At 40.4% G+C, this 17,241-nt stretch overlaps 1 protein-coding gene across 1 annotated transcript; it reads left to right on the top strand.

Annotated features, from left to right (window-relative positions):
• The first annotated feature begins 4,578 nt into the window (after window positions 1-4,578).
• On the top strand, window positions 4,579-16,799 carry CDO1 (cysteine dioxygenase type 1). Its single transcript, XM_059916910.1, has 5 exons — window positions 4,579-5,151; window positions 8,458-8,535; window positions 10,121-10,275; window positions 15,019-15,188; window positions 16,064-16,799. Exons 1-5 carry the CDS (start codon window positions 4,982-4,984, stop codon window positions 16,091-16,093), a joined length of 603 nt encoding a protein of 200 aa, XP_059772893.1. The 5' UTR covers window positions 4,579-4,981; the 3' UTR covers window positions 16,094-16,799.
• The last annotated feature ends 442 nt before the right edge of the window (window positions 16,800-17,241 follow it).

Here is a 17,241-nt window from a genome sequence, read left to right as displayed (position 1 = left end):
AGTAGGATGTTTGGGGGATTTTTATTTGGTACCCACACACATAATACTTAGTACATTTCCTTATGCACATATAATCAGTAATGCATTATATATTGAGTTTATGATGTGGTTGGCACAATGATTTAAAGCAGCAATAAAGGAAATTTGCATGTTTTTAATTTTTGTATAGCAGAAGATGAAAATGTTTGCAACATATGACAGGGTTTTGGTGTCCAATAATTGAAGAGCTCATTTCAGTTGATAAGAAAAAAGACCGTCTGAAAAATAAGCTCAATACATTAAAATGTAATTCCAAAAAATAAAAATATAGATGGCTAATAAAGCATGAAAAGTGCTGAACATCATTAGTTATAAAAAGTACAGGTGAAAGGTACGAAATGCTGATTATCACCTCTCATAGTATCAATAGTTACAACAGTTATCAGTATTGGCAACATTGTGGGGAAATAAGTCCTGTCATATTCTTGGTGAATGGAATGTGAATTGGTACTACAATTTTAGGGGACATTTTGGCAATGTCTATCAAAAGCCTTGAAACTATAAATTTCCATTTGTTTATTTACATAGAGTGCCTACTATGTCCTCAGCATTGGAATAAGACATAAGATTCCTGTTCTCCTGGAACTTTCTTTCTAATTGGAAGGTAGATTGTCAGGTACGAATTTAAATAATTCTTGAAACTTTGATTTTTTGAAATAATAGAAAGTAAAAAGATAAAATTTGATACCAAATATTAGATTTACCTGTCTCTTTTTTTTTTTTGGCCGCGCTGCGTGGCTTGTGGGATCTTAGTTCCCTGTCCAGTGATTGAACCCAGGCTCTCGGCAGTGAGAGCGCAGTGTCCTAGCCACTGAACCGCCAGGGAATTCCCTGTATTTTCTTATATGGATGAAGGAAAGATAAAACATGTATGTATATGAGTGTGATTAGAATCTTGAGTTAGAGGAATCCTTATAAGTCATAGTTCCTTCTATGTTCTCATATGAAGCAGATATACCTGAAACTTACTGGTTACTTAGTGATAGCCACAAGGAAAGCCCTATACATTTTGAGGTGGATTTATTCTTTATAGAACTCTCTTCCCTCTGCCTTCCTCCCTGCCTCCTAAAACTATTTCTTCCCAGTTCTATTATATATCTAGATCTATGAGGCATATCTTTTCCCCCTTTCCCACCTCAGTTCTCCCAAGTCTTCTACTGTCTTAATCATGGCAAATCCATTCCTTCCAATTGCTCAACTAATTATTAATCCCTCTCTAACCCACTTCCAGTCTGTCAGCAAATCCTGACATCTTTACCAAAACATGTTCAGAATCCAACCATTTTTCATCTATTCTCCCACTCTAGCCAAGCCACCATTATCTTTCACTCGAACTGTAATAGCCAGCTAGTTGGCTTCCCTTTATCTGCTCTCTGGCCAGAATCCCCAAGTGGTTTCCCATATCAGAGTAAAAGTTGAAGACTTCATTGTCCTATGTGATCTGCAGTCCCCATTTCTACAGCTTACCACCCACCTCCATGTTCATCTGTGTTATTATTCAAACACTAAACTTGCTCCCATCCCAGGGCTTTTGTGCTTACCATTTCCTCCACCTGGAAACTTCCCCCCAGACAATTACATTTCTCACTAACATCCTTCAGTCCCTGTTCAACTATCACATGACACCTCCTCACCACCTTCTCCCTTCTTTCTCCTGCTTTATTTTTCTCCATCGTGTATTGTATACAGTACTATGTGTCCATTTCTCCATATATACTGTATTTGTTGGGGTAGCTACCCCCCAGCCCCATTAGAACATATGCCCTCTGAGGGCAGAGACTTAAGTTCTGTAAGCAGTGCCAGGCATATAGTACATGCTTGTGAAAATGTGTCAGATGGATGGATAGACCAATATTACTGAACCTCTAATAATTCTAACTCCTTTCTCTGGATATCTATCACATGTCAATGTCTGTCTTAAAATGTGATGATCATTGACCTGGGCAATGCAGACTGCGGTAGAACAACCACCTCTGAATCTAGGTATTCTACTTATGTCAATAGAGCCTGTAATGTCAGTCCCTTTGGGGGGAGGGGGGAGGGACAGTAGTTAAGTTACAATGTGCAATTCTGTGGGGAAGAATATGGGTTTTCTTTACCAAGAAACCAGAAAGAAAGAAAAAAAAAACCTTGAGAGAAACAAGTCTAGTCTGCTGGATTTGAATGCACAGCGCCAAGGAGCCTTAAAACTAGCAGTTGAATTACTCTAGCCAGTTACCAGTATGTTTTTACTGAAGTCACCATTCATGCATACACAAGGCACTGTGTGCTAGGCGTAGAGGAAGGAATACAAAAATAAAATGTAAAAGGAGCCTGTCCCAAATGTCTCACTGTCAAGATAATCCACATAAGTAACTGCAATACCTGCTGCAAAGTGGTAAGTGCCATAAGAAAGATACTGATTATTGGCTTAGTTGTTCAAGAGGAGATATGACTTATTTGAGAGGAAAGCATTTGAGCTAAGACCTAAAGGTAGGATCTGGACATATTGAAATGTCTTTCTAGTGTCTAGGCAGAAGGAAAAGCTTAAAGCAGAAGAATGGATTTGGTAACCACAAGAAATAGTGACTAATATAATCTGGCTGGAAGACATTTGGTAAAGAAGAAAAGTAGAGGTAAAAGATGAAAAAGGAAATGTAGAACCAAAACATGGAGAATTTTAAATGCCAGGTTGACAAACCTAGTATGTAGGAAATAAGAGTTATTGAAAGTTTCTGACCAGGAAACATAACCAGTCTGAGCTTAAGTATAATTAGTGGGTGTGAATAAAGGATCTGTACTGGGAAGGGCCAGCATAGTAATCCACCCAAAATTAGAACAGAGGCTTGAGTGGAGTAGCAATAAGAATAGAAAGGTGGAAAAACATAAAAGATATTCTGGAGGTTTTAAAAAGTTAGCTCTTGGTTGAAAGAGCTTGAGAATGAAGCGGGAAAGAGTAGGCAGTGGTGAATGAGGTTCTGGAGCTCGGGTAGCCTCATTGTGGAAATAGAACCTCCAGGAAATGAAAAGCATGTTTGAAAGGAGTTTTACATATGGTATATTTCATTTGAGGTGCTAAAAGGTATTAGAGATTACTCTCAGCATGTGAGATTAGGGATATGTGGGAGACATCCACATAGAAGGGATCAATGAAATTGTGTTGGGGGGGCTAGAGAGGCAATGAATATGAATGTGTGAATATGGCTATGTTAGGAAAGATCCTTGAGGTCTCTGAATGTCAGGAGGAGCCAGAGAAAGTAGAAAAAGAACGGTCTGAAAAATTTAGAGAAGTGTAATCCACTATGAAATGCAGAAAAGTTAAGCTTGTGTTCGATTTTTGTTGTTCATTCCCAATATTTGTGGATTAAAATAGCTGAAATGAAGTAATTAAGAACTCAATAGAAAACACTGACGAGAATAAAGAAATTATGAGTAAATGATGAAAAGGGTACGAGTTACTCTGTCCCATAATTCTTTAATTAACCACCTCTACGTCACAAAAGGTAGGCCTCTGGAGTGCTTTCTACATGTAGCCCTTTTGGAACAATGATGATTGAGGTGTTATGTTTACTTCCTAACAACATTGTTAAAATACTTATAGTGTAATCAGTTTAATCAGGGATGTTTAAGACTGCAGGTGACACTAGTAAACTTAAATATATACAGTATATACACATATACATACATATGTATATACATAATACCTTGGAGCAAAGTCTGGGAGAAACAGACCAGTCTTCCAGAAGTCTAGACCTCTAATAACCCTGAATCTATCTATAGTGAGAAAGGACTCTCTACTGGCATTTCTTCTGTCCTTCACTTTTTCCTTATTTTCATTCATACTTAATTTGTGTTAATCTCAAAGCTGCTATGTGCTATGCACAACATAGAAATGCATTTCCTTGTGTGTATTACCGGTAGGCTACTTCAAGCACAAGCCTAGAATTGAAGGATTTAAATAATCTGATTAGAACCCTTTAAATTACTGTATTAGGAATAAAGAAAAATCAGCATTTCTTTGACCCATTACTTGCAACATCAGGTCTTTGCCCTGGATATATTATCAATATTTTAAAGGAAATGTTTGATTTTAAAAATCAAAGAGGGATACCCGGCCTTCTATTGTTTCACCAGTGTTGCTCTAGACCCCAGCCTCCCTTGTCAAACAGTAATTTAAGCACAGCACATTTAAATTTTTTTAAAAGAAGACTGACTTATTTTCACCTAGCCTTGGAGCATATTATCGATGGTTTCAATCGACAGAACAGAAGCTCTCCACCTTGGGAGTGGACTCCATCCTCAACCTTTGTAAACTGTTCAAAATCAACCCCTCGGCTCCATTTGGAAGGAAGCGTCCCTGTCCTTCCTCAGCGTCCTGCGCCCCTTCTCCAGACCCCTTCTGTCGACGTCCTAGCGTCGCAAACCAAGGCAGCACAGAGGAGCCTCAGGGAGCGGGGGAGGGGGGAAGAGGGGTTGGGATGGGCGGCCGAAAGACGGCCTGCTACGGTGGGGGAGAGATTGCGCGAAGCCCACCACGAGCGCCGGGACCCGGGAGAGAAGGGTTCCGCTAGGGCCGGGGTGCCGAGGGAGCCGGGGCCGTGTGCGTGGGCCTTGTCCGCACGCCCTCGCCGCCTCCGCCGCCCTTCTCAGGTCGCTCCCCGCTTCTCCCCACCCTCCGAGGGACGTTGGTACATTCCCGGTGACTCCGAGAGCTTAAAAAGGGCCCGGGGAGGCCGAACCTAGCAGGTTTGGTCCAGATTTGTGTGCGCGGCCCGTACTCTGATCTGCCACGGTGGGTATCTTGGCGGGGGTTTCTATACGCTGTGGCACTTGTGCGTTTGGGGGCTTCGTGTCTGTGTGTAACTGTCTGGCTAGCAGCTAGGAACTCGCCTCCGGCTCCTCGGCTCGCTCAGCTCCTCCATCGCAGCCCAGCAGCGAGCCGCGCGCCGCCAGTCCGCAAGGGATGGAGCGGACCGAGGTGCTAAAGCCACGCACCCTGGCCGATCTGATCCGCATCCTGCACCAGCTCTTCGCCGGCGAGGAGGTCAATGTGGAGGAGGTGCAGGCCGTCTTGGAAGCCTACGAGAGCAGCCCCGCCGAGTGGGCAGTGTACGCCAAGTTCGACCAGTACAGGTGAGCGTGCTTTCGCCCTGAGCGCCGAGACTCTCCGGAGCCGACTCTTGAGTCCGAGCGGGCGCGGGCGCGTGGGGAGCGGGTCTTGACTCCCGGAGAGCGCGGGCCGCCCGGCGCCCGCAGCGCCCACCCTCCCAGTGCTCCCGGCCGTTTCCCGCACCCCGGCGCCGCGCCTCCTCGCCCGCGAACCCGGGGGCGGGCGTTCGGCGCTTTGGGCCGAAGGCGTGTCCCACTGGCAGGAGACTGCGGCAGGCTCCCAGAGGGGAGGCCACCGAGCGGTGCAAGTTTTCTGTTCTTTTCTCGTTGATCAACCCCTCGGCTTCCGAACGGCCACTCCTTCTGCCACCCCCACCCCCAACCCCCCGGAGCCGTCGCTAGCCTAGGACACGGAGGAGATGCGGGGAGACCCCGGGGGCTGGACGCCCTCAGACTCTGGCTGTCTGGACTAACCGGGGTGTTCCCAGGAAAGAACTCCAACAGCGGTCCGGAGAAAAGGGTGACGGTGGAGGACGCAGTTAAACGACACCAATTCTCCATCACTTCTCCCTCGGTCGCTTGCAAGCAGGCGTCTGCAAACAAGCATTTTTGTTCATACAAAATAACGGCTTGGGGTTGTCAGCTGCTATTTTTCAGTTTAAGCTGCCCCCTCTCCCAAACCAGTTGGACTCCCCGGGCTGCGGGTTTATTTAAACCCACTGTCAGGTTCTCGAAATAAACGAGTGCTTCTCTTTCAGCCCCCAAGCAATATGCTTTTTCTTATCCTTAGATCTGAGGGTCTGGAATGTAAATTGAAGACCCCTGTTCCTCAGAGGTGCTTGAGTGAGATGCCCTGGGAGGCTGCTTCTTGCAGCCTTGGCTTGGAGATTAAGTAAAAAATGCAACAGCCTACCAATCCTCTGGGGAGAGAAGTAAAATTTAATCACCCTGAAGAGTGAGGGTTTCTTTTCCGAAGGGTAACCAGCGCTTCAGTCTTAATGGTTGGTTGTGATGAGGTCAGGGAAAGGAGCATAGTTGAAAGAGAAGAATAAGAAAAGAAGCTTTCCTTTGAAGCCGTTTCAGTTAGTCACTTTACGTCAGCATAGACAGTGTGTTTGGTAAAGTTTTGTCGCCAAGGGCTGTTTCAGTTGTACTTTAGGAACTGAAATAGAAAAGTGAAGTCTACTTAGGATCCTGTTTTCCACTTGCAAGTGGTTCTAGGACATTCCTTTGGTTCCTATCCTTCTGTGGCTGCCAATAAAGCTACCAGAGTAATTTTGCCATTAGCTCCAAGTAATTGAAGGCTTGTTATGGGCTCTAGTACTCTTCCAATCACTTGACACATGTATTAACTGATTACCTCACAACAGCTCTCTGAGATAGGTACCATTCTTATCCCTGTTTTACAGGTGAGGAATAGTAGGCAATGAAAAGGTTGCATTACCTGCACAAGGTCATACTAATGTCCCTTAGTGGCTCCAGGATTCAAATTAGCATTATTGTTCTAGAGCCCACACTGTAAGCCACTGCTAAACTTCCTGTAGACACAAGGTGCCATAATAGTTTTCTTCTGCTTAGATTTATTACTGACCAAGTGAAATTAACCAAGGTATGCTGTATGGGCTTTTAATCTGTAGAACAAGGGCATTTCCAGGGGCCTTGAATTTATCTTAATTGACAAGCTCTAAACCACTTGAAACCTTTGGATTGACCTATTCCACAGGTTTCTGAAGCACAGCTCAGTAAAATAATGGGTGCACTCCTAGATATGCATTTGGAGTAGGGAGGGAGGGAGATGGGAGAGCAGAAATCAATGCGGTAGTATTTTGCGCATGTAATAAGTGTCCTAGTACTGTGAAGGAATCTGATCTCTGACCTTGGGAAGGCCAGTGCAGAAGAATCAAGACAAAATATTTTCCACTGGGGGCCAAGCAGTAAATTGTCTGGAAGAAGTCCTAGAGAAGCAAGACCCTAGGGTTGGAGGAGGGAAAAGTAGGATCCCTGGTACAGGAACCATTTACTGTGAATTAAAGGCTGTGTGCACAGCTGCCTGCTAGGTCATTAAAAGGGCTCCAAAGTAAGGATGACTGATATCTAAAAACCACTTACTAATCAACTCTCTCAGTGATCCTACTCTGCCAGCACCTGGCCTCCAGCCTAGGGGAGGAAGGGGCATGTGGGACATAAGTGAACAGATGACCATGTGAACAAACAAAAGGGATTAAGATTCCTTTCCTTAAAAATGAGTCTATTATAGAGAACAAACGTCTGGATACCAAGGGGGAAAGGGCCGGGGAGCTGGGGGGGATGAACTGGGAGATTGGGATTGACATATATACACTATTGAAACTATGTATAAAACAGATAACTAATGAGAACCTACTCTATAACAAGGGAACTCTACTCAATGCTCTGTGGTGACCTAATGGGAGGGAAGTCCAAAAAGAGGGTATATATGTATACGTATAGCTGATCCACTTTGCTGTACAGTAGAAACTAACACAGCATTGTAAAGCAACTATGCTCCAATAAAAAGTTTAAAAAAAATTAGTCTAAATGAATGTCATAATTATGGAACTTTGTTAATTAGATGGTGTCAAGAGTACCTGTGGCACCAATAGAAACTAATTTAAAGTTGATTTTTTGGAGGGGGTGGGGGGATGGTGTGGATGTGGTTGTTTTGGTTTGGGATTTCTGGGGGCTAATTACTAATTTCTCCTCATTGTAAAAGGTTTAGAGTGTTATTTTACTTCCCAAGTGTAGTCGCTTTTGTCCTGGTACTTAGGTCAACGCCCACTTTATTTGTGGAGACTTTTCATCATGATGCTTTTGAATGTGGATGTTGCTTGTGTCTGGACTCTAGTAAAACTAAGGAGAATTCTAGAACAGCTTTTTAATGAAACCTTGTTTCTCAAACTCTGGTTTAGCTACAGGGAGGGGGAAAAAAAGACAATAGCAACATTCTTGCCTAGAGCAGTAGTGCAAGTAGTGCAAAATGCTTTCTGTGAGAAATTTTTATTCTTTTTATTAGTTTGAGGCTGTCACATGGAGACTCAAGGAATTTAATTTTTTTCTCTTACCTTTTTCGTGCCATTAATTAGAACTGAGCAGCTATAAACACAGTGATTCAAAATACAAAAATGTCTAAATGAACTGTGAAAAAATATTTGCTTTCATTTGTGCTCGATTTCTAATTAGACAACCACATTTAAAGTTGCTTCGAGGTAAAAATATTAGCATTTGTAAATGAATGATACTATATGACACACTTATTTTTCCCTGTGTTTGTCTCATCGACCAAATTCAAACTTCTGAAAATGTTCTTTGTAGATATACCCGAAATCTTGTGGATCAAGGAAATGGAAAATTTAATCTCATGATTCTATGTTGGGGTGAAGGACATGGCAGGTAATACAACTATTCATTCAGATATTTATTCAGTATTTATTCCAGCATATGAAAAGTACAGTGCCAGGCTGGCCACATGCCTTGTGAGCACTAACAGATCGCATGTTGTAATTATTTGTTCGCAATGTCCCCTAATTCCAGCAAAAATTCTCATGGGAATTAGCGTGAGGGGTTTAGCATACACCATGTATTATGAGAGACCTTCCCCCAAAATAAGTAGTAAATCAAAGGAGGTGGAGGTAAGTAACCAGCTTAATTTAATCTCTCTGTGTTCTGTGGAGTTAAACTTTCTATGAAGTTGTGCTAAAACTTGACCTTTGTGGTGCTTTGAAGTGTGTAAACAGTTGTCGGACCAAAGACCAAAGCATCCAGATTTGGAGCTAGAAAAGCAATTCACAAATTCAGAAAATTTCTTTCTACTTCAAGCTAATTGTTTATTTTCTGTATACAGAAGATAAGACAACTTAGACTAATATCAATTCTTGAAACTTGGTCCCTTAATGTTTCCTTAGTTTATATATTTGCAAGTCTTACTACCAGTCAACTATTGTTACCTCTTTAAGCAGATCCTTCTCAGTCTCTTGAGAATGGTAATAAAAAAAAAACAAAAAACAATAATCCAGACCCATTTTTGGTGGGAAAAAGGAAACATGAATTTACAAGATTTTGGAAAGTTAGGTCTATAGAGTGCATTTATTTACTCATATAGAATGAAGTTGTTTTCATTCTCTCAACATTTTTTGAAAGCAGATTATATGTCAGGAGTAGAACGAGGCTCTGTGAATTACGAAACAAGTTCTCATGGTACATATATGGGGTAACAGAATTCAACATATGAAATACATGCTATAGCGTATACAAGTTCATATTTTTTAATCAACCCTATAGCTAATACTACTTAATAAACTTAAATACTATTTAAGATTATAGGAATAAACTCTTTCCCCAGATCCAATTTGCTTTTTTTCTCCCATCAATATTGGGAGGTAATCACAGATAGGATACTCTAAATGTATAAAATATTAACATTTCATATGCTTTATAGTATAATTTTCAGCTGGTAACACACATGTGCATATCTTTTGTCCCCCAGAGGAAGGAGAAAAAAGAAAAAGCCTGGGGAAAAAACACTGTTATGTGATCTTCTCAATGTGATGCAGTTACAGATAAAGGATCTTTATCCGCTCTAAAATTTCTCTAATGTAGTTTTTAAGTCAATTTCTAGCCCAGCTTAATTGAGTTATTAAAAGCTATATTTTGGAGAAGATAAATGGTTACTGGTTTTGTGTTTCTGTTATCAAAGTAGTATTACAACAAGGTTTAAAAAGATGAATTGTTTTTCAGTAGGGGTATGGATCAAAACTGTACCCCTCATATGCATTGATATGGAAGACATAGTGTTTTATTACTATGCCCTGAACAATGTTGAATTATAAATTGATGACATTTAAAACTCCAGCTGAAATGGATATTGGCCTGGGAGATGTCCTATTGACAGTTGCAGCTGTAAGCTCTGGACAGATTTGTTACAAGTGTGGGTTCTGGACCATCTACTGAGTTTAGTTGTCATTTTGTGTATATATAGCAGTATCCACGATCACACTGACTCCCACTGCTTTCTGAAGATGCTGCAGGGAAATCTAAAGGAGACATTATTTGCCTGGCCTGACAAAAAATCCAATGAGATGATCAAGAAGTCTGAAAGAATCTTGAGGGAAAACCAGTGTGCCTACATCAACGGTAACATCCAATTTTTCTAACAAGTGGGAAAAACCTTGAACTCCCACTTGAAATATTGCTTGCTTACATGTGTGCAATAGAACTTGGATCATGGAGTCATGATTTCATCTGCTTAGGAAGTGATCTAAAAGCAGTGGGTTTTGTCTTTTTAAAGCTTTGCGTGTGGATTGGAATCACTTATTAAAAACATATGCATGCAGGTTAGTATCCACTGAAGAGTCATTTACCTACCAAGTCTTAGGACAGTTAGAATCGAACATGAATTTACATAAGTAGAGTCTTTTAATAAAGGCGTGAGGCTAACTTGGAAGTGTTAGTCTTTGATTAGAAAATGTAAAGAAATGTTCCGGAAGTGATTAAGAATGCTAACTAGTCCCTGTTTTACTAAAGTGCATACAGCTTACTTTAAAAAGAGTATTCTCAAGAGAAACTTTTTGAAGCACGTTATTTAGCAATGATTTCTAGATCTCTTACAAAGAATTCATTCTTTCTTCTACATGTGATATGGGAGAGCCAAATGCTCTTCAGTAGAGGCAGTGATTAACATCTGTGTTCCTAAAGGACTTAGTAACTTTCCAAAAAGCTCCTTAAAGCTTCCATGAGATAACTTTTTTTTATAATGAATTTATTTATTTTTGGCTGCGTTGGGTCTTCGTTGCTATGCGTGAGCTTTCTCTAGTAGCGGCGAGTGGGCTTCTTATTGTGGTGGCTTCTCTTGTTGCGGAGCACGGGCTCTAGGCACGTGGGCTCAGTAGTTGTGGCTCACGGGCTTAGTTGCTCTGTGGCATGTGGGATCTTCCTGGACCAGAGATCAAATCCTTGTCCCCTGCATTGGCAGGCGGATTCTTAACCACTGTACCACCAGGGAAGTCCTGAGATAACTTTTTATATTATTCCCAGTTACAGATGAAATTGCCAACACATAGGAAGATTAAATAAGCTGTCCAAGGTCACTCAGGATTTGAACCCAAAGAATTTGATGCCAAAGCCCATAGTCTTAGTTGGGATGCTATCCCACTTATATAAAATAAAATATTACAGAGGTTTTTTTGGCAAAGCAGGTTCTTTCTTCTTAGATCTTAACGTTCAGTATTGGCCTTGATACTTGGCCTAAATTGTTCAGTTAGTTTAAGAATGCAAGTCAGTTACAGAAGTCAGATTGTATAGGAAGTTTTTCCCCCATTCACATAGCACAAAGGGGTTAGTTTCTCAGGTGGTTGGAAACTTTTATTTGAGGGTTGCTGTATATAGCAGGCACACCAGATTTCTAAGAACAAGATTACTGGTATTGTTCACAATAAAGCCAAAAGCCTTTCAGAATAATTACGTTCAGCTAGAGTCACAGAGTCATTTTAAAGCTACATTAGATCTTGGAGAACACCTAAGATTTTTTTTCAAGGGTCTTCAATGCAAAAGTCTATAGGAGCCAAGCAGGTAAAGTGAGTGAGTGATGCAGGCCGGAACTAGGCTGTGGGAACTGGTGTGCAAGCTGCCCTGTCTAAAGGGACAACGTGGTCACCCAGCTCCAGTGAGATCATCCTGACTTCTTTTTCCATAGAGATGGGAAATTCTGATCGTTACGGGAACTTTTGCCAATCAGTAAAATACTGGATAGGACAAGCTAAATATTTCTGTAGATGCATTTACTCAAAAGCCACCAACTTTTAACCTTTGATTTTTTACAGATGCAGGAGGAGGGCTAGATATGGATAGTGATTAGGGGGGGAAAGATGTTTCAAGTACAAGAAAGAACATGGGTGAAGGCACAACCCATGTTCAAAGAACGTTGTTCATTCAGACGTTGCAAAGAATGAAGACTATGCAGGAATGGTCTATCCGGAGGGGAAGATGAATGGGCTTGGATAGGAGTAGTAGGAGAGTAAAGTAAGATCAGGGCCTTAGCCTCCAAGACTAGCTTAAAGTAAAAACTTTCTTTGGTCAGCAGAATTTTGTTCGGGAATATCTTGATTAATCCGGTAGCAATATGCGTCATAGGGTGGAAGAAAGGGAGAGTGGGGCAAGGAGATCAAGTTACCTATTGTAACAGGCAGAAGGTGAACATTGCCTCAACCAAGCTGGCATCCCTAAGTATCACCAAGAAAGGTCCGATATTACTGTGACAGAGAGTACATCATTGGCATAAAGGAAAAGGAGACAAAGACATAATAATAATAATAATGCTGGGATTACTAACATTAGGGATCAGACATGAGCTTTGGGGACTTCTAAAGGATGGGTGACTTGTTTTTGTGGGATCTTTGCTTGCATTGGGTGGTCTATTGGAGGTGCAACTGGAGGAAAAAAAGTTATTTGTATAAAGGGCAGTCAGTTCTTCAGAATGTTTAACTTTTGTTCAAAAGCAAGCCAGTGTATTATAAAAGCAGTAGGCTATAGAATCAAAGAGTTTGCAGATCTGAGAATTAGGCCCCATTTTTTGTAAATGAGGAAGACAGAAGATCCTAGAAGTTCTGAGTTGTTCAAAGGTAGTCAGTCTAGCTGGGAGTAGAACCAAAGTCGTCTGCTTCTGGGCTTTGCTCTTCTTTGTCATGCAAGCTCATGGAGCTAGATCGTAAAGTGTAAGGCCAAATTAGGTGCCTATACTAACTACACTAATACACTGAATTCCTTCCATGATTAATCTTCCAACTCTCTCCTTACTATATAAATTTCTTATCAAGATAGTTATAAAAATCAAGTATTTTGTTTATTTTAATCTTCTTGAAGGCATCTCCCCCAGGCCTTTTGACTTCCTTCAGTGTGGATTGGTTGGCCAGGGCTCATCCTGTGGTCCCCTCACATCATCCAGGCTTTCCCTTTACTCTCTCCTGGTGCTTATCCCCTTGTTTCCTGGTCTCATGTCTGCTTTGTCTTGGGTTCTTGACCTTGTTTTGGTGGAACATATCCTCCAATGGCCCTATGAGAAAGGGTTCATGGAAAGTAAATTTCTGAGACCTCTTATATCTAAAAATCTCTATATACAACCTTTGCAACTTGATAGGTAATTTAGCTGGATATGAAATCATGACCTGGCAGTCATTTTCTCTCAGAACTATGAAGGTAATCTTTTGTCTTCTAGTTTCCATTCTTCTTGTTCAAAGCCTGGTACCATTCTGATTTTTGAATCTTACTATGTATGAATCCTATTTTTTCTTTCTAGAAACTTTTGGGGACTTCTCTTTGGGTGTCTTTTCTCTGTCCCCAGTGTCACAGTGATGCAGTTTGTTTCATGACACTCATTGTGGTGGGAGCTCAGTAGGTTCTTACAATCTAGAAATTCATGTCATTCAATTCAAGAAAATATTCTCAAGTTGTTTCTTTGATTTTGTTGTTGTTGTTCTGTTTCTGAAACTACTGTTGATCAGATATTAAGCCTCCTGAATTAGTCCTCTGGTTTTTTGGGTTTTTTTGGGTTTTTTTAATCTTTCCTATGTTCTGTCTTTGGCCCTTTGCTCTTTGAGTCTTTGTCAGCTTTTTCTTCCAACCCTTCTATTCAGATTTTTATTTCTGCTATCATCTTTATATTTCTAAAAGCTCTTTTTATTCTCTATTCCTTTTTATATAGTATTTTCCTCATCTCTTTTTTTTTTTTTGGCCACACCATGTGGCTTGCAGGGATCTTAGTTCCCTGACCAGGGATTGAACCCATGCCATAGCAGTGAAAGCACCGAATCCTAACCACTGGCCCGCTAGGGAATTCCCTTCCTCTTAGCTCTGTGAAGATATTAATGATAAGTTTTTGGTTTTGTTTTTTTAAGCCTTCTTTTGAGTAGTGTCTATTTCATGTTGCCTTTTTTCAGGTTGCTCTGGCCTCTTTTATACTAGAGGCTCTGCTCACATGTGTGATGGCCTTGACTATGTGCTAATATTTAAAAACCAGAGACAAAAAAGTTAATTGGTAGCTTTCAAACATGGATGGTGTTTGTCAACTGGACTTTAGGATCATCTGGTAAATCTTTTCCTTGAGGAACAATCAATGGTGATATCCTCAGGACTTTTTTCTTGAGTTGATCAGATTCTCAGAGAAGCTGCTTGCCATCTCCTGCCTGGAGAAGAAATTCCTGTCTGGCAGCATTCTGGCAGCCATGTGATGAAAAAAGTGGAGATCTTACCACTCAATGTGTAAATTTTCACTTAAGTCCCCTGTTTTTCACCGGGTATCCACCAGTCCTGAGTTTATCTGTTGTACTCTTTCTAGAGAATAGATCTCCGATTTCTACCAGGGATGGAGGGAAGGTAAGGTGGTGAAAAAGCTTTGTGACGAAACTTAAATAGGCTTCAACCAGTCCTTGTATTTATAGCCCATGTTCACCTTCATTTCAGGAAGTACATGTGCTGCCAGTTCTTGAGCTGTTTGTTAGCTTCAGGATATAAATCAGGTTATTTCTTGGCCATCTCCAAGAGTAGCTGAGGATTTAGCTTTCTCTCCTCTGCAAAGCCATCCATCTACTTCTAAGCTTTCAAATTTTTGAAGATTTTTTTTAAAACTTTAATAAAAAGGTTTTTTCTTTTCCCTTTATCTTTGTATGTTGATGCCTTTTTTATTTTACTGCAGTTGTAGGGAAGTTTTTAGGAAAAAGCAGAATGCGTGTCATTTACTATTTTTAACTGGAAGTTCAATTCTAACTAATCTTTAATAATTCATATGTATCAGTTGATTTAGGATCTTGGGCAATTGACCAGATTTTTACCTACAGCTAGCATCTAAGCTCCTTCATCTACCCATCCCTCTTCAATATTGTTTAGATTCCATTGGCTTACATCGAGTAGAGAATATTAGCCATACAGAACCTGCCGTGAGCCTTCACTTGTACAGTCCGCCTTTTGATACGTGCCATGCCTTTGATCAAAGAACAGGACATAAAAACAAAGTCACCATGACATTCCATAGCAAATTTGGAATCAGGACTCCATTTGTAAGTATAATTTCTCTCTCCTGTGTTTAAGTGCTTTGTGGGTTGGCAACATTACACTGATGCATTGCTTTTTTGTTCTAGATATTATTTAAATATCTTAAGTTTTAAGTATTTTTAAGTATTCTTGAGATAAGCCTTAACTTGGAGAAAAGGCCCATTATATTCTATTATTTTCTTTAACTTTGGAGACTGTATTTTCAACTTATAAAATAATACTTAAATTAGATGCAAAGAATTGCTTATTCAAAATTTCAAACTGTATGCTTATTCCTAAAGAAAATATTTTCTCTTCATTTATTAGGGAAATAAGAGTGAGAACTATATTGATAAAACTGCTCCTACTGTGACTTAATGTTCATAGGTCCAGTTTGCTGAGATAACACAAATAACTTACATAGTTAACCTTTGCAAAGTTGAGACCCTATTCTGATAAAAATAAATAAAGAAACTTGCCTGTTTTGATTGCCGAGTTGCTTTGTCTTTGAGTAGTGATGGCAACCAACAATAATATGGTGTGGCAATCTTCTATCACTGAAATAAATTGGCCATTTGGGGAATGGGAATGGTCTTTAGTTAGTCATGGGAATGCCCAGAAATACACAATGCATGAAAGCAAAGACTGAACATCCTTATCAGTCTTATGAAAGTACAGCCTTTGAAAGAAGCTAGGGCAGAATTTTCTCAAGTGATTGCTCTGTTTATTTCCTGCATTCCAAGCCCCAAGAGATACTCATTTATCACAGGAACGAAACAACAGGGCTCCGTCGCCATGCAGTGGATTTTCATATACTGCCAGAAAAGCAGGACTACTTAGAACAAGCAGAAATGTCTCAGGTAAAGATTCTTACACAGCTTTCTTGTTTTCTTTCTTACAGACAACTTCAGGATCCCTGGAGAACAACTAAGGAACACCAGACCCTCTGAGGTTTTACTTTAAGGTCCGGTGAAAGTTTTGCCTTGGACAGGAAGGCCTCCTTCCATTTGCTGTCCAGTAATATACTTTACAAGGCCAATACTTAGATCTACTATAAGGCAGATGCTAATTATAAGGCATTAAGTAAGCAAATAGTGCCCTGAGCTACTGTAGAAGAAAAAAATCCCACTAAAGATAAAAAGGCTTGTGATTTTAAAGGCCAAATTAAGTGCTCCACTCATTTTACCCTCTAAACCCATTGGAACTATACTGGGAATGTCAATGAAGGTTTTTATAGTTTTTGTAAACACTGGTCTCTGAACTATAATTAGCAATAAATAAAAACAAGACATCAAACCACCCACGTTGTTACTTGGAGGACTAAATGTAGATGTCTTCAATATACTTTGTATGTTCTTAATATTTGAAGAGAATTTTTTGAATCTGTGCATTTTATTTTTTCAATCTTATTTTACAAATTCCTGTCCTATAAATAATAAGGTATTGTAGATAGAGAAACTTAAGGCGCTTTGCCATTTGGTAATGAAATGAAGGGCAGAAGATTTAGAAAAATACAGGTACCCAAACCCACAACAAACCAAAATTATAAACTCATGTCTAATGTGTCCAGTGGTCAAAGACTTTGTACTGCTGCCAGAATTGCCAAATAATTTTAATAAAAGTGGATTTGAACATAATTTGAAGTTGTCTTTCTCTTTAACATGATAAGAATTTCATATAATTCACGGCTTCTTAGGTTTATGCAGACTACCAAAAGCACTGCAAAAGATGCTTTTATGATGTAAGAATATAAGAAGGCCAAAAACTGCATTCAAAAGGAGCTTACCTTTTGGGGCTTGTTCACCAACTGGCCAGAGATACCAAGCCGAGGGTCTCTGGCCCTAGGGCAGCTCATAGACAATCAGTTTAGCCTGAAAATTGTGTGTGGGGTCTGTATGTGTTTAGATATGAATTGGATTTCAACAGTTAAAAACCAGAGATTTCACAGAAGAAGGAATGGACTTTGAAGTATCTGGCAAGACTGAACCTGCATTGCATTTTCACTGCTATCCGTTAACTGGGCTGGGATCTGCCCCTTGGATGGGGCTGCCTCCCCGATCTGCGGCGATTCCCAGCTTG

Source organism: Balaenoptera ricei, chromosome 3, assembly GCF_028023285.1.
Source record: "Balaenoptera ricei isolate mBalRic1 chromosome 3, mBalRic1.hap2, whole genome shotgun sequence".
NCBI lineage: Eukaryota > Metazoa > Chordata > Mammalia > Artiodactyla > Balaenopteridae > Balaenoptera > Balaenoptera ricei.
This window is presented reverse-complemented; position numbering and strand designations above follow the sequence as displayed.